Here is a 19,708-nt window from a genome sequence, read left to right as displayed (position 1 = left end):
AGCTGGATGAAGTTGGAAGAGCAATATGTTTTAAAAATATGAATTCTGAAATATTAATACAATTTAAGTATAGGACAATTTTAGGGCCCTAATGGAGAGTATGTTAGCTCTATATTAGTATTCCAGCTCTTCCACTGCTTTACAAATCAAAAGCACCCTTCAGATATTAATCATGTAATATTTACAACCTGGGAAATATTTTCCTTACTTTAAAGGTAGGGAGAGACTTTACAAGTGTGGAAGACTTGTTTAAGGCAACATGTTATTTGGAAGCAGGAGACTTGGAACTTACGTCTTTAATAATAGCTCCAAACTGGTAACCATTTCTCAACAAAGAGGGCTTTTGCTTGTTTTTTTTCCCCAGCAATAGCTTTTGAAGAGGGCTTAAAACAGTACTACCAATCCGGTTTGCTCAGTATCGGACATTTGGTATTGGTCAGTATCAGACATTTCTAGTCTAGATACCTATATTTCAAAGACATTGCTATCTGCAGAAGCCAGAAATTCAATTTCTGATTATTTGTAAAAACCCAGAGGCTTATATATACATACATATATATATAAGGCATCTCAGGAACATGATGGATTGCCATGTAAGAATGATTTAATGTCCACAGAAATTAGAAAATTTATTCTTTGTGGGCTTTTCAACTGTCTGTGTGAGAATATATTGCTTTGTTCTTATTGTCCCATTACCTTTTTACCTTCTGTTCTTTAAATGGCTGTACAGCAGTGATGCAAACCTCTTGTCCATCTAAGGCATCAAGGATGGAAAAGGCAACTTCATACTGCGTTGCTGTTTGAAATTTTGCTCCCTCTGCAGAACGTGGTTGAAAACTTCATTCTAGAGTTTGCAGTTCAGTGCCGTAAATCTTCTTTCCCCTATCTTTGACTAGTATGTCTTTGCAAAAGAAGTTGGATCCCCATTTTTAATGAGCTTGTTTCTGAAGTCAAAACATACACTACTAATTGAAGGAAAGAGTGTTGGAGAAGTTAAAGTAGCTAGAGATATCTAAGCTTTGAATATATTCAGACAAAAGCAGCACATCTGCCCCCTTATTTCTCTGTTCTTTTTCCTCCCCCTTCCTTTCATTTTTGTTTTATAAATATTAATTACATGACTGGCTAGTTAGTTACTTGGTTTTGTTCAGAGAGTACCTCGGTGTTCTGAAGTGATGTAGCTGCACCTTCAATAGAGAAAGACTTGTTTTTCCCTTGTGAAGAAGCATGCTGTGTTAGTCAGGTGCTGTTTGTGTTTTGAAAATGAGGAGATAGGCTTGGTCTTTAGCTCTTGACCTTAAGATAAAATCAAACTAATTAGCCCATAGTAAGACAAAGTATGTACACTCCCTTCTTGTATTTGCTTATAGTCCTTAAGAACTTCCCTAAATGATGTATGAAGTAGATGGATCTTTTAATGTAGCATGTAGCTCAGCGCAGGGACCATTAGCCATACTTTCAAGCCACAAATCAGAATGGCTGCAGATGCATTGCACATCTTTATTCAAGTTCCTCCAGCTGTTGGCTTTATATGTCACAGAAAGGTGCCATTTGCAGCATAATATAATATCCAGATGATTTTTGAAGTTATGCACTTACTGCTTCTCATATTCAAGTAGTTTAAGAGTCGAATTTGTTAGTTGTTTTTATATATGGTCAAGCTGAAGTTAAATTATGTCCTTAATGTGAGCTTATGTATTTCATGTGTTTTGCAAGTTTCTTATTTATCTTAATACATTGGAATGATTGCTATAAATGAAGGAGCTCTATGTATTAGAGAGTAGATGTTGATTTGTTAGGCCTATAACCAAGCTGGCTGTATTTTATGAGACCTAAAAGATGTTGAGCTTGTTAATACCTAACAAAATTACTTTCCCCAGACCGCTCACTACAATGACTTTTTTCCCCATGATTTTGTTCATACTCAGAAAGCCAAATAGCAGAAGTTAGTTTTTCATTTTAAAAGAAATCTGGTAGCCAGTAGGTATTCTTCACAATGGAACTTGTTACCTATAAATGAAGACTGTAAAGTCTACCTACTTTCTGGTCTTCCCCTGCTTTCAGGAAGCGATATAAATCACTGATTGGGAAGACAGTTAAGGACAATTGTTTGAAGTAAAAAAAAGAATGTAAAATACAGGCAAATTCTGGGAGTTTGATAGTGTTATGGTGTCATTGAAAGACTTCATTGAAAGGATGAATGTCTGCTGCCTCACTGAGCCCTGCTAAATACTATTTGCCCTGAATTAACTTTTGTTTAGTACTTTTGATAAGTGCAAACAGGTTAAGCTTTTTAAGTGCCTATTTAGTACTCTAATTCTTTGCAATCTCGTCTATGTTATGCTTGCTTAAAGTAGCTGTTTAACTCTTGGAAGGTCAGCTGCCCTTTTCTCTATGCATTCTCAGTGACATGAAAAGCCAGTAACCATGCAAGTTTTAGTTTGACATGGTGTTTTTTTTACCTTGTATGCAACAGACATGTATCAGGGATGTTTAGGCTACAGAGTATTTTCTGAGTTGTATCAAAGTCAATTATGCAACAATTAAAGGCAAAACTGATCTTTTTCTCATCTCCTTAGGTGCCCTGTTCCTTCAGCAAATTCTCTGTCTGATAAATCAAGGGATCACACAGATGATGACGATGAGTACAAAGTTCCTTCTTCACATCCTGTAATACTGAGCTCACAACCACCTCATGGTCATAATATAAAACCTCTTGCTCGGTAAGGTCATTTAGTAGCGTAGAAGGCAGCTTAATTACAAGAATTCTGCTTTTTCCAAAATTCTACTGTATTCAACCTGTATAATGATGATGAAGCTTGCCTGCCTTCTAAAATGGCTTCGTTTTTCAAGCTCAGATTACTTAATGCTTCTGTTTCATTTGACCAGCACCACAGTCACAAACCTGTAAAGTTCACTTTATTGTATCCGTTGTGTAAGAGCTGGGTAGTTTTTGCTTCTGAATTCCGTTTCTGCAGTTGATTCTTTTTTTCCCTTAGGATGAGGTTTTCAGAACTGACCAGGAGCTTGAACTCCACAGCTCTTGCAAGTTTAATTTGAATGAGAATTGTGTGACTGAAATTCCCAAAGACAGCTTTGAAAATCTTAAACTTTCATATTGCGTATAATTCATTTAAAGAAGCAGTGCAGTACTCAAATATGCGAACTGGCAGCTGCATCTACGTGCTTTTATTTGTTTTCCCCTATGTACACTATGTCTTTTTAGCTTTTTGACCCTGTTTCACAGCATTCTTTCTTTCTGCTTGTTAGGAAGAGAATATATCTTTTTTGCTTTAAACATATTCTAAAATAGTATCTCCCAAATTGCACAATTCTGAATTATTAATGGATTATGGCAAGGAGATTTAGAGCCAAGAGACATGGCAACTGAAGGCAGTGCCATTCTCAGTGAACTTCTTGGACTTTGATTCGTGAAAAACCTGAGTGTCTGGAATTAAGAGAATAAGTCTTGGGAAGAAGAAGGGCCACTTCTTTACTGATCTTGTAGGTCAAAAGTATGATATTAAAATCAAGTATTGATCGAAATAGTTCAGACTCTTCTGCCATTAAAAAAAACCACAGTGGCATATGGCTTTTTTTTCCTCGCTCTGTTAGAATGTGATGTCAAGGACCCACCATCAATAAGGCTTGATCTGTCAGCCTAAAATTAGCCAGTTACAATTTTTAGACCTCTTTAACCAGAATTTAGAACAGGTGGAAGAAAAGCCATACTCTGATCACTCCTTGCATGCAGGTTAAAACTTCTTTATTAGAAATGCTGATCCAACCTTCACTGCATAGATGTGAATATTACACAGTTGTCCGAGCTTTATGATCTTGAGTATTTAAATTTGTATCTACTATATGAGACTTTAAAAAAGGAAAAAAAATGAATGATGAATAAAACTCTTAATGTTATCCAAGGGAAAAAAATGGAAAAATAAAAATACAAGGGCCTAATCCTTCCTACCTATGCCTTTTTTTATCTATGTTGTGCTTCTGCATGCAGAGTCTAATAGAGGCTGTGAGTTGCTTGTGTGACTAGAGTTATATAGGATGTAACCTTTCTTGGACAAGAATTCTGCGATACAAGAGTATGCTGGTTTAGCAGCTTCTGAGGGCTCTGCCTGGGTAAATAAGTAGTGTGGTGCAATAGGAGTGAGTCTGTAGAGGGGATCAACCGACTCCAAAGACCTCACATCCACACTGTTTTGCATACAGACTAGTCCTACCATGATCCTGTGGCTGGAGTACCCTTTAGTAACTACAGCACATTGGATGGGCTCCTGCAGGACATCTTTTGAGTTAATATCATTCAGAAGCAACCGAGTCTGCATGCTCTGAGACCTCTCTGCAGTGTAAAGCAAAGTGCTGTGAGGATGACTTGTGGAGATTTATTTCAGTTCATATACCTGACCTGAACTAAAACGCAACTAGCTAGATGCACTCCAGAAGATTCTTAAGAAAACTAGAAACTTACTTTTTTCTGGTATCTTCCTTTTTGTAGAGGAAAGAATTGAGTGCTTTCAATTGGCTAGTATAGGATTTTAATGGGCCATTAGAATTATTAATAGAGGCGGTAGATGGAAATCTGATTTCAAAGTTTTTCCTAGCGTTTGGTTTATTTTTTAGCTAATGTACTTGGTCTTGCACTTATGTTGGGGTTTTTTGGCATTAATCCAGGGCTTGCTACAGACAAAATTTATCAGACTGAAATTCAGGTTGCTCTATGATAAAACCCACCAACTCTCCCTTTTATTTATTCTGAGAAGAATTTTAACTGTAATCAAACCATTCTCCTAAGCATTAAAAAAGGGAAAATCCTCTTGAATATTTGTGTATAAACATATATGGTGTTCCATATACTGAAAATGTCTCTTTTAGCTAATGTGACTGCTTAGATGTGAAAGCTGAGTTAAAGCTTTCAAAAAGGAGGTTGGTTCTGGTTGATGCTGTGTTATTTTAATGTACTTATTTTAATTTCATGGTGGGGGAGAAGTGTCAAGAAAAGCTAAAAAACTTTTAGTGTTGTTTAGCAAAATTGTTAATAATTTTTCTTTCGTTCTTTTCAATTGTCATGGTTTTTTAGCATTTCTCAATTCTATCCCCAGGGACAGCGTCTCCTATCTCTTTCCTAAGTGTTGCTTCCTCAGTTCTTGGATAGTACTTAGGGCTTTCAGGAAACTAAAGAGCTTACAAAATTTCTTCCAGATGTTTCGTAATTTAGGACCTATGTAATTCTTCCATCCTAATCCCACATTTTTTATTGCCTCTAAGACTTTTTGCTCCTTCACCAGCAGATACGACAATGTTAAAAATATCGCCAGGCTAATACATAACATGATTCACAGTCTCATTTTCTGGCAGGTCAGTTGTCTGGTTTGTTAGAGCTCATCATCTCTTCCCAGGTAGAGGGGAAGTTCAGCAATACGAAATGGAGGGAAAGAATTTCAGCATTCCTAATTAGGCTGCTATTAGAAGAATGATACATTATTACATTTGCTGTCTTTTCCTAATGAAGATTTTCCAAAAGGAGAAGGATACGAGGCTTGCTGTTAGTACTGATTTGTTGCCTGCCTTTCTGGTGTTTCCTGTTGATGTAAACGGGTATTTCAGTGTGATTTGTAAACTGCTCTCTTATGACCTGAACTCTTCTGAAGTGGTGCCATGCTAAGTTATCTTGCTGCCTGTGGCTGACTAGATTATTGAAAATGAAGAATAGATTCAAGTTAGAGAATGTTCTTAGTTATTTAACGTATATGCTGAGGAGTGAAAGGAAGTATTGCATCTACTGCATTTGAGAGATTGACCCAATCTTATTTCCAAGTTAGAAGCAACACTTCCTCTCCTACTTCCCCGGGGAAATCAAGTCATAAAAAAACAAAATAAAAACGCCCTAATGGTAAGAGCTATTTTGTGAAGTCTTGTAATTATTCTTGTATTTATTCCATTACTCCTTGTTATGACTCTTGGGACCACAAGCACAATTTCACTTCCTTTTTCCTGTTTATATATTTTAAATGATTCCAGACCTTTATTCATTCCTTCTTTCCATATGGCCAAAGCTGATAGGTCTGTGAATGTTCAGACTGTTGGTGAAAACCCAACATCTGAAATTTCAGCTGTACGTAGCTCTGGCAGATTTGACAGAATTTAGTAATAATGGTGCATGGTGCCTTGGGAATTTTATTTTGAAGCTGGAATTGCTTAGCACGGTGGCCTTTTTCCAAAGAAACTCTCTGGTTCTTTCTGAATGGGCAGGGCCCACAGTTCCAACGGCAGGAGTCATTTCCCAGTTAGTTCACGTTTATTTTAGTACTATTTAATGTTACAAAAAGGCTTTTGTTCTGCGTTTTTTCCCTGCCATATTTGAACCGAAGCATCTTACAAAAATAATCCTCGGTATTTTACTGACAAGTTTATAGCGACTTTGGACTATTTTGTTTAGATTATTTTCATATTTAATTTATACCATGTAATTTTGTGGAGATAATATGCTTCTATTACAGAAGTAAACTCTGGTAGAAGTGTCAGTGAGACTCAGCTCTTTGAATAGGGACCTGCAAAACTGCTTTGGCTGGTTCAATCTAATTTCTTTTCAGTGTTCTCGTTAGTGATGTGCTCTGTTTGCGTGGGGGTTTGTTGCTTATTGGCTTGGTTTGGTCTGTGTACTGACTTCTCTATGTTACCTCAGTGATAATTACCAAAGTCCACATTTCCCTTGTTCATGTTTCTGCTAGGGAAAGTTCTACAGGTGGGAAGGTGAAATAGGGTTGGGTCTGTGACTTAACTGTGTGAATAAACTAATGACCTGAGCTCTGAAGTGAGGGCTGTGTTTAATATTAGTTCTTCTTCTATCTTGTATTGCAGCCTTGAGTAACTTATTTAAGCCATGTCAGTACCCCACTGACAAAGCACTGTGACCCTTCAGAGCAGTTCCATTGGCAGTTAACCAGTATATGCTCTCAATATGAAACCCAAAACATTTAAAATTGATGCAGCTTGTCATCTTTCATTTGTTTCCATATAACAAACTGCCAGCTCAGGTACTTGGTCATTTTGGGAATTCATACTTGGATGGCTGGTTGACTGTTCCCTACTTAATGTATGTTTTCAGGGTATGCGAGAATGGTCAATGTGCTGGAGTAACAAATGGAACGCACAGTGCTACTTCTGAGATGAAGAAATCAAAACATCCAGAGCTAGGTATGCTTTTATTTTTCACTGTTTAGCAAGAAAATTTACTCTGTGCTGTTCTAGGGGTACAGCAAGAAAACATTCACTTCTTGTGATTGTGTCATTCAGGAGATGTCTGTGATGCACCTACTGTTCCAGTACCTTTGCCACCTGCACGACCTCCTACCAGAGACAACCCAAAACACAGCTCTTTGCTCAACAGGACACCCTCCGATTATGATCTTCTGGTGCCCCCTTTAGGTTGCAGACTTTTTGCTGATTACATTTAAATTTAATGGTTAATGTTGCCTAGATGAACCAAATGACATGTTTACTGAAAAACAACCAATGTTGAGTATGTTAGGAGTACCAGACAAGCTATGGGCTAAATATTACAGCTGTAAAGTCAATATTTATGTCAATGATCTGTGCTTGGTATCTGTCTTGTAAGCCCATGCAAGACAGATGAAAAGGCATGCTAAATCTGTTTTCTAGCTATAAAGAAAACTAAACCTGTTTTCCCTAAAATACATTATAATTTTTTTGTCCCTTAATATGAAGTTTGAGCATTGCAATTGCATGCAAGAGTGGAGGGTTTTTCCTATTGGAGCTTAAATAATTTCATTTTTTTTATCACATACAAAGGATGCTGAAGAGGTGCTGTTTAAGTCAAAGAAAACTAAATAAAACTAATAAGTGTATTTCCGGGTTTCTTCCACTATCAAGGGACAGTGCAAAACTCACTGCTGCGTACAGTCACCAACCCCCGTTTCTGTGCTGCTCTCCTACATATAAGTCAGTGAGCTGGGGCTGTGCTTGGCCGCCACGCACGGCTTCTTTGACAAACTCAGCTGCATTATTGTGTCAGTGTGTATGTGTCATCATTCAGTTTTCTGGTTCCATAAAACCTTTTGAACGTTTTCCATGTTCCTGTGCTGTACTCTCTCTGGTCCCTGAAGTGTTCCTGAGTTGCAAGAGTACATAGCGTTGATGACAGAAGAACACATAAAAATCACACTGCTTGGTAACTGATCCTGTCTGCAACACCTTGTGTAAGGGTGCATTCTTCTGCCAAGCTCTAGAAAATTCAGTTTATATATGGTGTCAGAGCTTTAAAACAGCAGATAAAGATAGTAGACAGTATAAATGTAGCAGATTCAATGTAGTCAGCGTTGGTGTTTGAATATAAATAATTTGCTTAGCCACTGAAATATAGGTATTATTCTGCAGTGATATTCAGTGAAGCTTTCATTATAATACACTCATTGCAATTAAGCCACTAAAAGAAACCTGTCCTCTCATCCCAGAAAAGAAACTGAGCACTGCAGAGGTCATTTGGAGCATGTTTTAGAAGAGGATTGTGCATAGTGAGAGTCAGGTTTTCAGTTTCATTACTGGAGTCGCTGAACTGCCTGATGAACCCTTGGAGTAAAGACCTCAGCAGCCAGAGAAAAATCAAGTTTAAGCTTCACTCTTTATTCTACTGCTCCTTATGAAGCTTTGCTCATCTAATGATTCTTTTCTGAAATGCAGGTGAAGATGCATTTGATAACTCGCCGCCTTCACTACCACCACCGCCACCGCCCGCTCGGCACAGCATGATTGAGCACACAAAACCTGCTGGCTCAGGAAGCCGACCTTCTTCAGGACATGAACTGTTCCTTCATTCAGGTAGGAATACAAAGGGAACAATGGATTTTATTTCATTTTATTTCAGAATCTTATCTGTTCTGTGATAAAGTTGCCATCAGGCTTCAGAAGCCTGTTTTATCTATACTTCATTGTACAAAATATTAAAAAATACAGGGGTTTTTTTAATGGTGGAGATGAAACAACTTCTCATTATCAGAATGTAATGAAATAAGGACAATATTTCTACACCAGGCTAGGCACTTCGGCAAATTGTACTTTCTGCTTGTTATTTGTGAAACACCAAGTTTTCTGTTGTAGTCTGTAATTCTAGTCTGAATCCTGTCAACTCCATTGTTTCCTAAAGTGAAACCTAATTCACAGAGTTCACGTTCAAGCTGGAACTTGAGGAAAAACTAGAAACTAAGGGAAAAGAATGTCCTGCTTTGTTAAAACTGTTGTAAAATTTTGCTGCAAAACTATATTAATTTTAAACACACTTGCAAGCATCTGTTATTTGTAACCTTTTGAGTAAGTCAGGTTTTCACCTCTCTCTCTCTCTCCATAAATTGCAGTGACACTTTTTCAGTCTCGTATTTTGCTTGCAAAAGGCATAAAAGCTATGTTAACAATATACAGGTTTTGTCTTTTGAGTTGAAAAGGATTTGATTGTCAGATTAAGTTGAATACATTTGCTTCCAAAGGATGTTGGTATCTTAAATTTACCTGTCCCAGGAATATTTTCAGTGGTGATCTGCCTTGTGCTGTCGTAGATGTCTTCCTCTCTTTCTTGGAGGCTGTATGGAGAGGGATAAGTTGGAATGTTTTGGCTATAATATCAGGAAGGCCGGAACGCAGATGACAAGCAGTCATGTACAACTCTAATGGCCTGACAGCTTGTCAGGCGTTTGGCTGACCTTTGCGAATGATACTAGCTGTGGGTTGAAAGTGAGCTAGGTTAGGTTGAACTGCAGTGACCTTTTACGGAATGTTTTTATTATGGGGTGTTTTTGCACCCCGTCAATGCCTGACATTGAGGAAGTTGCCAAAACTGTGTGTGTTTGTAATGTATGTTCAGCTCCGTGTGTTACTTTTTCTTTACAATGAATGCATCCAAGTAAAACGACTCAGCGCATTACAGGAGATAAGGGTTGATATTCAGAAATGTGGGGCCAGGAATGAATTTATTTTCTATGCCTCAAAATATAGTACGATCTTCAGCAGACCAGTCTGCATAGGTGCCTCAATTGCATCATCTGATGCAGAAACACACACTGCACCATTCAGTTCTAATGGTAATGGAGAGGGAAAATAGAAACTGTCACACACAGATGCATGCAAGCTCTGTCTGTTTGCAGTTCTCAGAAAGGTGCAGTGTTTTAAATGTTCAAGTGTTATTTCCAAAAAGCGATCTAAAACATCACTGATAATTTTGAAAACATTCAATAGCTTTTAATTACAAATTTGGAAAATGTGTCTATAATCATGTATTGTTCTTCATAGTTGCGTAGTGAGTGCCATCTTACAGCAGCAGTTTTAATTAATCTTAGAAGTGTATGCATCTACTTAGGCACACATAGTTGTGTGCATTGGTCTTTTTACTCATATGGTATTTCTAAAGGCATATTATTCACTTCGCGTCTTGTCAAGTAAACTGCTGTAGATGATTTATGATGAGGTTTTGATGATCGGTTTCCATACAAGTCTCGGGTGTGATTTCCCAGCTATCCATCAAAGTCTGTCAGATTAGAATAATAATTTCATCATCAACAACAGCAAAAAGTTGCACTCACATACCAAACACGCTTCTGAGTGCAGAGCAGAAACCAAGTCCAGGATGCTGTTAACACTTGCTCAGCTTCATCCTCAATAGTCAAAGAAAAAAAAGGAGGGCGCAATATGGCAGGAGTATATATTTCATTTTTTAAATACTGCTCCTGTAACCATCAGAGACAAGTGAAAAGCCTGCTCACAGCCTTTACCAGTCTCTCTAGTATTCACTCTGTGATACTTAACTGAGAGTGCATGGATAGGAAATCTGCCCTGCAGTCTTTGCGAACTGCAAAGCATGGAAGTGCTATGAAGCTGTAACCAGACTGAATAGCTGGTGTCCTTTCCCATGGCAGAGGTGTTGGAACTAGATGACCTTTAAAGTTTCTTCCAACCCAAACCATGTTATGATTTCATACTCTTCATTGTGCTACTGAGGCTTTGCAACCTCTTCCGTGCTTTGCCAGCCACAATCCTAACCGTGTCAGAGTTGGTAATTGAAAGTTACGTCATGGATGTAAACAGAAAAGCCATGGTCGGTGCAGGATAGATCACCTTTGAGCTGTGCTCTTGCTTGTCACTTCAAGACACAGTTGTATGTCTACTATGGAAATGTTGATTTTTGGATGCATATCCGCATATGCACCTGCTATGGTGCACATGCATATCCAAACCTGTGTTTCTAGCTTCTATGCATCAGCCTTCCCCAAATAATAATAATAATAATCATTCTAAGACACCTTTTTTGTTCTGTTATTGCAGATCCCCATTTTGATCCGCTCACTGGTCATGTTCCTTTGCCACCTGCTCGCAGAGTAACTGGAGAAAATGTCAAAACAAATAGGACATCTCAAGACTATGATCAACTTCCTCCCTCTTCAGGTAAGGTAGAAAACTATTCTTGTAGAAAATTGCAACTTCATGAACCAAATAACTTCCATCCATGAAGTCCAGTGAGGCTTTTGTCATTCCAGGCAATAAATGGCCATGGTTAATATTGCTTTACAAAAACACAAAATCATCATAGGATAACGGAGATTAAAATTCTGCAATAAAGGTAGAAGTGGCTACCTGTTGTCTGTAGGTGTAGATATTAATGGCATCAATTTCACTAGCTGCCAAACTAAATGCTTATGCAAGTTCTAGTGTTCCTTAGTTTTTGAGAAAGGCAGAGATTTTCCTGCCACCTGTAAAGCTCACAGATCAGAAATCCTGCTGCAGGGACCACAAGCAACTTACTTCCATTTTTGTTTAAAAACCAAACAAACAAAAAAAAAAAAAAAAAGGAAAAAAAACCCAACTGTTTTGTGATAAAACACCAAGAACCAGAACCAAATAAAATTCAGACTTCTATTTGCCACAGAACAGGTACAGTAGGAGTAATTCCTCTGCCATAGATATTTTGCTCATGATGTTCAGGCCGTACAAATAGTATTTAAAGGAAAGCTACTCCAATTAATTGAAATAATAACAGTATTACCTGTATTTCAGAGTACTTTGACCAATTTTTAGATGAATTTTCCTTTCTTAGAGGTGGGGGGAGGATTGCCCCACCTACCTCATTTGTTGTGTGGAGAGACCGCACACAGAAAAAGCCAAGGGATGCTTTGAATTATTACTCATTCTTTGTTCATGAAAAATCATTTCTAATGCATAAAGAAAGGGTCTTAATTCTCAAATCTTTCTGTTGTAGTGGTGAGCAATGTTTGAATGCAACAATCACAAGTGGAAAAACTGATTTTTTTTTTTTTTTTTTAAGAGAAATTATATCTCTCCTTCTCAGGAATACGTAGCTTCACTCTGCTCGATATAGGAAAGAATGTATTCTTCCAACTTAAAGTAACAGGGGAAATCAAGTAAGCCTGAGGAGTGCTACAGAATTTTTAATGAATAGCACTTTTGAGAATTAGTGTGATGCTTTGGCAAATAATAGCACTTTGGAGAGGATACCTCTACTTATCTAACAGTGTTTCTCTTTTTTTCCCTGCATTGCTAGGAAAAAAAATGTTGTTTTATGTGTGACACATTTGTCTTGCAACATTACCCTGATTTATTTAGGGTATTTTAACTACCTTTGTAGTACAAATTAAGACATTGATATAGCTACCTTTTAAAGCTACAGAGTTTTCCTGCAATTCTTGCACTTCTGTGGTAGAGCAATTTTGAATTTTCCTATGTTGCAGCAAGATGCTTGCTACTCAAGATCTTGGAGCTTTCCGATGTCACATAATAAATACTTTTCCATCTGTATGTTTCCCACAGCCATCTAAAGCACTCACGTGTTGGCCTTTGCCATAAATACTATTCTAAATCAGCATGATGTACAGCAAGATATTGAATTAACTTTCACTTAAATGAAAGCTATGTGATAGATCATGTCAAACTCTTAATTGGAAAGCTGTTTTTTACAATAGCAGTAATTCCATAGAACAGAACTGATGAGCTTCGGGATGAAGAGATTCACCTTCATCTATGTTTTAAAAAGACAATGTAGAGAGTGTAACAGTGTTCAGAACCTTTGTTTTTGCATTTATTCTGAACATTTATCCTGAAAGGAAATTCTTTATTTCAGCCCTTCTGTATGGTGGTTCTTTGAACTAGCTGGAAAAGAAGTGTAGTTCGCTCTCAAATCTAATTAGAATTTAGCCACTGGCTCCCTAGAATAGTGTGGGGAATCCTTTAACTTCTGTGCTTCAGCTTGACTGTTTTAAGATTGCTCTCGTGATGTTAAACTGAATTGTTAGATGGGAAATTTATTCTAATTCAGCAGCATGTTCAGTATTGAACACTTAAGTAATAGTTCTCAGCTATGCACCTAACTATCCTAAAGGCATGTTTTTTCAAACGTCTTAAGTACAGCATTTAAAACCTATTACAATTAAAGCAAAAGGAGATATTGCTAATTGTTAGCGTAGTTTACCTAAGCACAGCTAATGATATTTGGAAAAGGTAGAAGAAAGTTAGTGCTCTTATACAGATGTCTGCTGCCTGTTCACTCACCTGGCCTTATTAAAGCACTTGTATGCAAATTTAAATTCCTTTACATGGCAATTTTAGGGAAGCGTGTTCCCTACTATTTCAGGGTTCATTTCAATTAACCCTAGGGGGAATAATATGCCACAGTAATACAAAATGTGAATATCATGGAATCATAGAATGGTTTGGATTGGAAGCGATCTTAAAGATCATCTAGTTACAATGACCCTACCATGGACAGGGACACCTTCTACTATAGCAGGTTGCTCAAAGCCCATCCAACCTGGCCTTGAACACTGCCAGGGATGAGGCAGCCACAGCTTCTCTGGGCAAACTGTAGCCTAACAGCCTAAGAGATGAATATGTGCAGTTACTCCTTTCTCACTTTCCTCCTGCTCTCTCTGCCCCTTAGTATAGATGTCCCCTTTATGGGGGGATGCTTTGCTCCTTTTACCCCAGTTAGATTAGATGCAGCTGCTTGCTGCTGCCCCAGAGAGGACCTTGGTCAACAAGCCTTCATCATGTGGTTCTCTGATGCTTCACAGTCTGTTGGTGAAAGCCCATGGAACGCACAGGAGAAACAGCCAGGGTAGCATAGAGGAGGGCCATTTCACACCAGAGAGAAATAGATAGTTGGCATTGTTACAAATATCCTCTTCCCAGTCGGCCACAGAGCATTCACCTCACAATTTTTTACAAGCTTCTTAAACACTTATTAAATGAGCCCATGTCTGCCTTTATACTGACCTGTTATCCAAGGGTTAAATGTGGTGCTGAATTACAGAAATGTGAAGCATAGAGGAAACTCCTTGCTATAGAAACTGTTAATTGAATTACACAATTAGAAAATCTATTTAAATTTCTAGTTAGGCATCCACAGTGACTGAAATATCAGAGGATGGGAGGTTGGGAAGGAAGTCTTGCTTAAATACCTCTATCTCAGTGTCCAGATGGACAGGCAGCTTAGGCTTAGTATCTTTAAGCTCAGGATCCAGTGTGATACCCGCTTCAGCAAAAATTTTATATGGATGTGAAGATATTGAAAAAGATGCCAGTGCTTAAAAAAATAATAATGGGAATTGAGTTAAAGCGGTCCGAAGATCTTAAAGCATCTGTGCTATAGAGAGATGTCACTGCAGTGAGAATAAAATGCCCATGCTGCAAATCTGCTGATGGAATTAAAAATGACCTTTCTGAATTATGTGATTGCTTAATAGAGTTTGTTTGGAAACTTGAGCAAAGTGAAGGTTTTACATAAGAAATAAGATTTAAGCGTGTATTAGACTGGGCGTAGCAAAAAAATACCTCGCGTAACACAGAAGGATCAGATATATGCTTAAGGAATTTCTTCTGCACTTCGGGCCCAGGGGAATATGTAAAGCCTGCAGATTAATTTAGTTCCATCCGCCACAGGAAGGCAGTCCATGACAAAATGTCCATATTAAAAGCTTGACGTGTTTGTGAAAGGAGACTGATTGTTTTTAACACGATAGATCATTGTTTAAAGTATGAAGAATATTCTTTTGTGACAGGCTTGAGTTTTCTAAAATGAGTGAAATGAGGAATTTGAACTTGGTTTTGATTTAGTTATAGTGATTGCGTTTCCTGAGCTATGGTTAAGTCTTCAAACCAGTGTGTTTCTTTCACACCTTCATAGGAGGTTTGGGCCTGCTTCAGGTGTGTTTAGTAGAATTTTTAGCATTTCTGTAAGTATTTTTATTTTCAGGGAGAAAAAAAAAAATCATTCCATACACGAAATAGCCCCTAGAGCCTGTAGGCTGTGCATAACTATTTGCAAGGAAAACAGGCAATGAAATTAGAACAAAGTTAATTTTAGCCCCTTACTGTAAATTTTTAATGAAATTTGTCCCATCCATTTGTAATATGAATATCACCATCTTGCTAAAAGTACCGTTTGCCTGTCTTCTCTGAATTAAGAAATAGGATTAAGACGTATAGCAACACTCTCATCTGAACGCGTGGAAACTTGAGAAAAATACACCTTGGTTAGGCTTGCACTAATGTCAACTATTTTCATTCATCCTAAGTGTTTAATGCATTCAGTGGAATTACAGTTCTGTCTATGTCAGTGTTACAATAAGGTACCACGTTGTAACAGCAATACTAGAGCTACAGCATTTCTTCATCACTAAAAAACTGTCTCTGAAGTCCTTAACATTGCAAAATGCCATTGCTGTCAGTGTAAGTAAACAGCGAGTATTGCAGCCAGAAACTCCTCTAATTTATCTATCAAAGTCACTGTTGATGAAACTTTTTAGAATTCTTTTTGAAGGATTAAAGACTTTATTTTTTTTAAGTACTTTGAAAGTGTTTTCTACTCTATCCCTGCTTGTATTTAAGCTTCTTATTGTGGAATCAGTGAGGATAAAGGGGTTTCATTAAAGTGCCAAGTTTACTTGAGCACAAAACTCTTGACTCAGAAGATTAGCAAGTTTGAATATTCCTTTTTTACATTAGCACATCATGATTCTTAGCACCAGCATTAACTGTGAAAGTAACCTTTCCATAGAAGAGAAGGAAAGGGGAGATATTGACTAAGGAGGGCTGGAGAGGAAGGATTGTGTTCGGTTCTGGCCCCTGAAAATAATTGGGCTGGAGGGGTTTTTTTGAGAAACCAGTTATTTCTGTACTTATGCCTAGCTGCTATGCATGAAATGAACTGCGTTTGACTGAAGACAATCTGCAAGACGTACCAAAAAGTGAAGGAATTTTTGCCCTCAGGCAGACTTGGCTGGATTCCTCTTCTGCACAACTTACGGTCTTGAATAAAATTGTGATCCAGTTGGTTTGGTTTGTGGGTTGTAGTTTTGGGGTTTTTTTTAACAGACTGAGAAGAAGTTCTCAAACTGGGGCTTGGCAGTGGAGAGCCTTTAAAGTTTTGACCGGCTGATTTCAGCATAGTTACATACTTTCTTCCAGTTATGGATAATTGAGATTGTAACTTGCGTGTTGCTGCCTTATTATTAAAGTAGTGTTTTGTTGCATTATTTCCAGTTCGGATGTTCTTGAGGAGTTCAGCTTCTGTCCAAATTCTCAAATGAGACGTGTCCGTGAATTAAAATATCTTTTTCACGTTTGTTTAGAATTTTATTTTTTAAGCCTCTTCATGAGGTCAACCTATAACGTAATTTGAAGCCAATTCATGATGATTTTTATCTCCTTTATTTGAAACAGATGGTTCACAAGCACCAGCCAGGCCCCCTAAGCCACTTCCCCGGAGGACTGCACCGGAAATACACCACAGGAAAGCATACAGCTCTGACAGTTCGATGGAGAATGTGGATGCAAAAATCGCAAAACTCATGGGAGAGGGCTATTCCTTTGAAGAAGTCAAGAGGGCACTTGAAATTGCCCAGAATAATGTTGACGTGGCCCGTAGTATTTTGAGAGAGTTTGTCTGTTTTCCTCCACCAGTCTCCCCGCGTCTCAATCTATAGCAGCATCAAGATTTCCTCGGAGCATGTGAATTCTACATGTACCCGTGTGGACTGGGGAATGAGAGAAAGAAGAGAACGGAATATTTTTCTTTCATCCTTAGTAGAAGGGTGTTTGTTTCCAGCCGTTTATCAAAGGCTCATGGCTGCTCTGATCAAGACTTATAAATACGCCGAGGCTTATGTATTTTTGCTAGCCATACTTTTTTAAATCAGGGTTGAACTGACAAAATAATTTAAAGAAGTTTACTTCCCTAGGACTTTTAATCTGTGAAATGCTTTTTCTTGTTTACAAGTTGACAAGTTACAGTTTTTCTAGTTGGTGCCTGTACTATGTTCCTGTTCCTATTTCCTTGTACTTGTGGTCAGTTCTGCTGTAGCATTCCCAACAGTTTCCATGCTGACCACCCCAGCAACTAAATAATCACTTTCCAGCAGTTCTGTGTTTGGGTTTTGTTTGGTTTTTGTTTTGGTTTGTTTTTTTCTTGTCTTACAAGATGCTTTAATTATTTTTTGCATTTCAGCTCATCAAATGCAAAAGTATGTGGCCTTCACTACTGATATATTTGTTTTTCCTTCTGAGATTACTTTGCTTTTGAGAGAGGAAATACCTGAATGTAAAATGCATTATTCTGTTTATGAACTGTCTTTTTAAAGGTGTTTTGACAGTAATGTTGGGCAGCTTTCTGTTTAACATGATCTCCACGACCTGTAGTCCTCTAGGGCTTTTATACAGTTTCCATAAAAAAATCCCAACCAACAAATAAAACACTTCCTGCAGCGGTGATAGAGTTCTAACATGTAAAAGCTTTCAGATTTGAGTATTTGATCGCAAATGTTCAACAAAGCCAAATGCACATGATGATACCGTGTTTTGATTACACACCACTGGCACCAGTTCTCTATGGCCTGTGTAAACTGAGGCATGCCAGACTAGAAGGAATCCTTTTCAATCATATGAATGATATTCAGGTTAATTCCAGTTCTAGCTTCTCTAAAGTAGGATGCGGTTAATTTCTTGTTTGAGTGATTATCCTGTGGTTCATTGTGGCTTGAATCGGTTTGTATTAACATGGAAACTTTAAGTCTGTGATGCACTGTTAATTTCTAATGCTACTGTAGCAATATATTTTTGCAAAGTTCATAACCTTTTCATCTGTACACTTTATCATTTCCAAGTATGTGTCTAATGCCCAAATTCATTCCCTCTCTTTCCAGCTGCTTAGTCGGAAATACATTTTCGTTTTGCTTGGTTAGTGATACTCCAGGCTTTGACATTTTATTTTTTGAGCCCAGATTGATGCAAGCCAAATTAAAAAATCTTCCCAAATTTAGAAGAGAGAGAGAGAGAAAACAACTCTGTTCTTAGGACACTCAAAGTTAAGAGTCCAAATATTTCCAGAATAATCCTTAAGATTGCTGCTTTCTTGGTTTTGTTTGGGTTTTTTTTTGAGGAAACTTTGAAATCTTCTTTACTTTTATTGCTATTGAAAAGATAAAATCAGAGGTAGTTAGAATATTTATCACATTCGAGATGTGATCAGTGTACAAGAATTCTCACAGCGTGCTAAGATGGTTGTGAGGTGGGTATTTATTGTTCCCTATCAGCTGTTGGTGTTCTCCTTCACTCAGAGCAAGCAGTAGAGGTTACATCGCTTGCAGGATCAGATCTCAGCAGCCAATGCATTTGTTTTAAAGATGTTTTTTTGTACCAACAGCAAATGGCTGAATTGCAGGATCCAAAATAACTGGAAATACCCAGTGGAAATTACTGTGATACCCAATGCCATCATTTCATAAAAGAAACCTTATTCTTAAATTATTTTGTAGCATCACAAAGCAGAGTATGGATATAATTTATCTGCTTCAGTGTTAAAAGATGATCAGGAGAAATGGGGGTATAGGGAAGAGCTTCTGTTCCATTTTGATTTAAGAGAATGATCCTGAGTTTGTTTTAGAAAAGGGCATTTGCACCATCCTTTAAATGTTCATTCAGCTTTCATTCAACTTTTCATACAGTGTATGAAGTTTCGATTTAGTTACGGTCTGTGCTTTTAGTTCAGGACATCTTTCCTCTGTTTTGTGGAGAAGTTTTGCATAGCTTGAACCTTGTTGTTCATTCGGTTTGTTTACAACATCACTGTAGCATTTTAGCTAACTGTAAATTCAGAATGATTCATGCTATGAAATACTCTGGTTGTACTGGAATGGCTTAAATGAGGTTCTAGCATAACTGCCAGAATAGCGATGACAACACTTCACAAGGATGAGAAAACAATCTGCAGATTGACTTTTGAAATTCTGACTTGTAATGGGGAGGTAATTTTCTCACTTTTATGGAACAGCTTACTATAAATTACAGGCTTATATTTCAGTTAGTGCCTGCAACTCCTGCCTGATAGAGTAAAGGTTTTCATTTTTCCTCCTTCTTTCTGGTTGTGACCACCAGTGACACTTTTTCATTTAGTATGTGTTAAAAAAAGCTTGATAAGCAATATTCTGAGTGGTAACGTGAAGAGAGTTCCATTAATCTTTAAATGAGCGTGCTAATAATGCTTCTAAATAGTGGAACGTGAAGATTATTTCAACCCCGTTTTGGTTAATAGTTTTAAAGTCAAACGGAGCAAAATTGCTTCGCCAGAGTGTTGATGTTTACTCAGCAGGAATTAATAGGCTTAAAATAAATTAATCTGGCTGCAGTC

At 37.7% G+C, this 19,708-nt stretch overlaps 1 protein-coding gene across 5 annotated transcripts in view; it reads left to right on the top strand.

The window, feature by feature from the left end:
* CBLB (Cbl proto-oncogene B) overlaps window positions 1-19,435 on the top strand; it is a 121,488-nt gene extending 102,053 nt beyond the window's left edge. For 3 of the 5 annotated variants that reach the window (XM_065675937.1, XM_065675938.1, XM_065675939.1), the window contains 6 exons: window positions 2,580-2,723; window positions 7,118-7,206; window positions 7,306-7,437; window positions 8,710-8,847; window positions 11,338-11,457; window positions 16,747-19,435. In XM_065675937.1, the coding sequence (XP_065532009.1) occupies window positions 2,580-2,723; window positions 7,118-7,206; window positions 7,306-7,437; window positions 8,710-8,847; window positions 11,338-11,457; window positions 16,747-17,009 (886 nt within the window). In that variant the 3' untranslated portion in view covers window positions 17,010-19,435. The remainder of the gene's footprint in view (window positions 1-2,579; window positions 2,724-7,117; window positions 7,207-7,305; window positions 7,438-8,709; window positions 8,848-11,337; window positions 11,458-16,746) is intronic. The other 2 variants (XM_065675936.1, XM_065675935.1) reach the window with 2 other exon arrangements.
* Window positions 19,436-19,708: the final 273 nt, after the last annotated feature.

This window comes from Lathamus discolor, chromosome 4, assembly GCF_037157495.1.
Source record: "Lathamus discolor isolate bLatDis1 chromosome 4, bLatDis1.hap1, whole genome shotgun sequence".
Lineage (NCBI taxonomy): Eukaryota > Metazoa > Chordata > Aves > Psittaciformes > Psittacidae > Lathamus > Lathamus discolor.
Note: the sequence above shows the minus strand (reverse complement) of the source record. Positions and strands in the feature narration are given on the sequence as shown.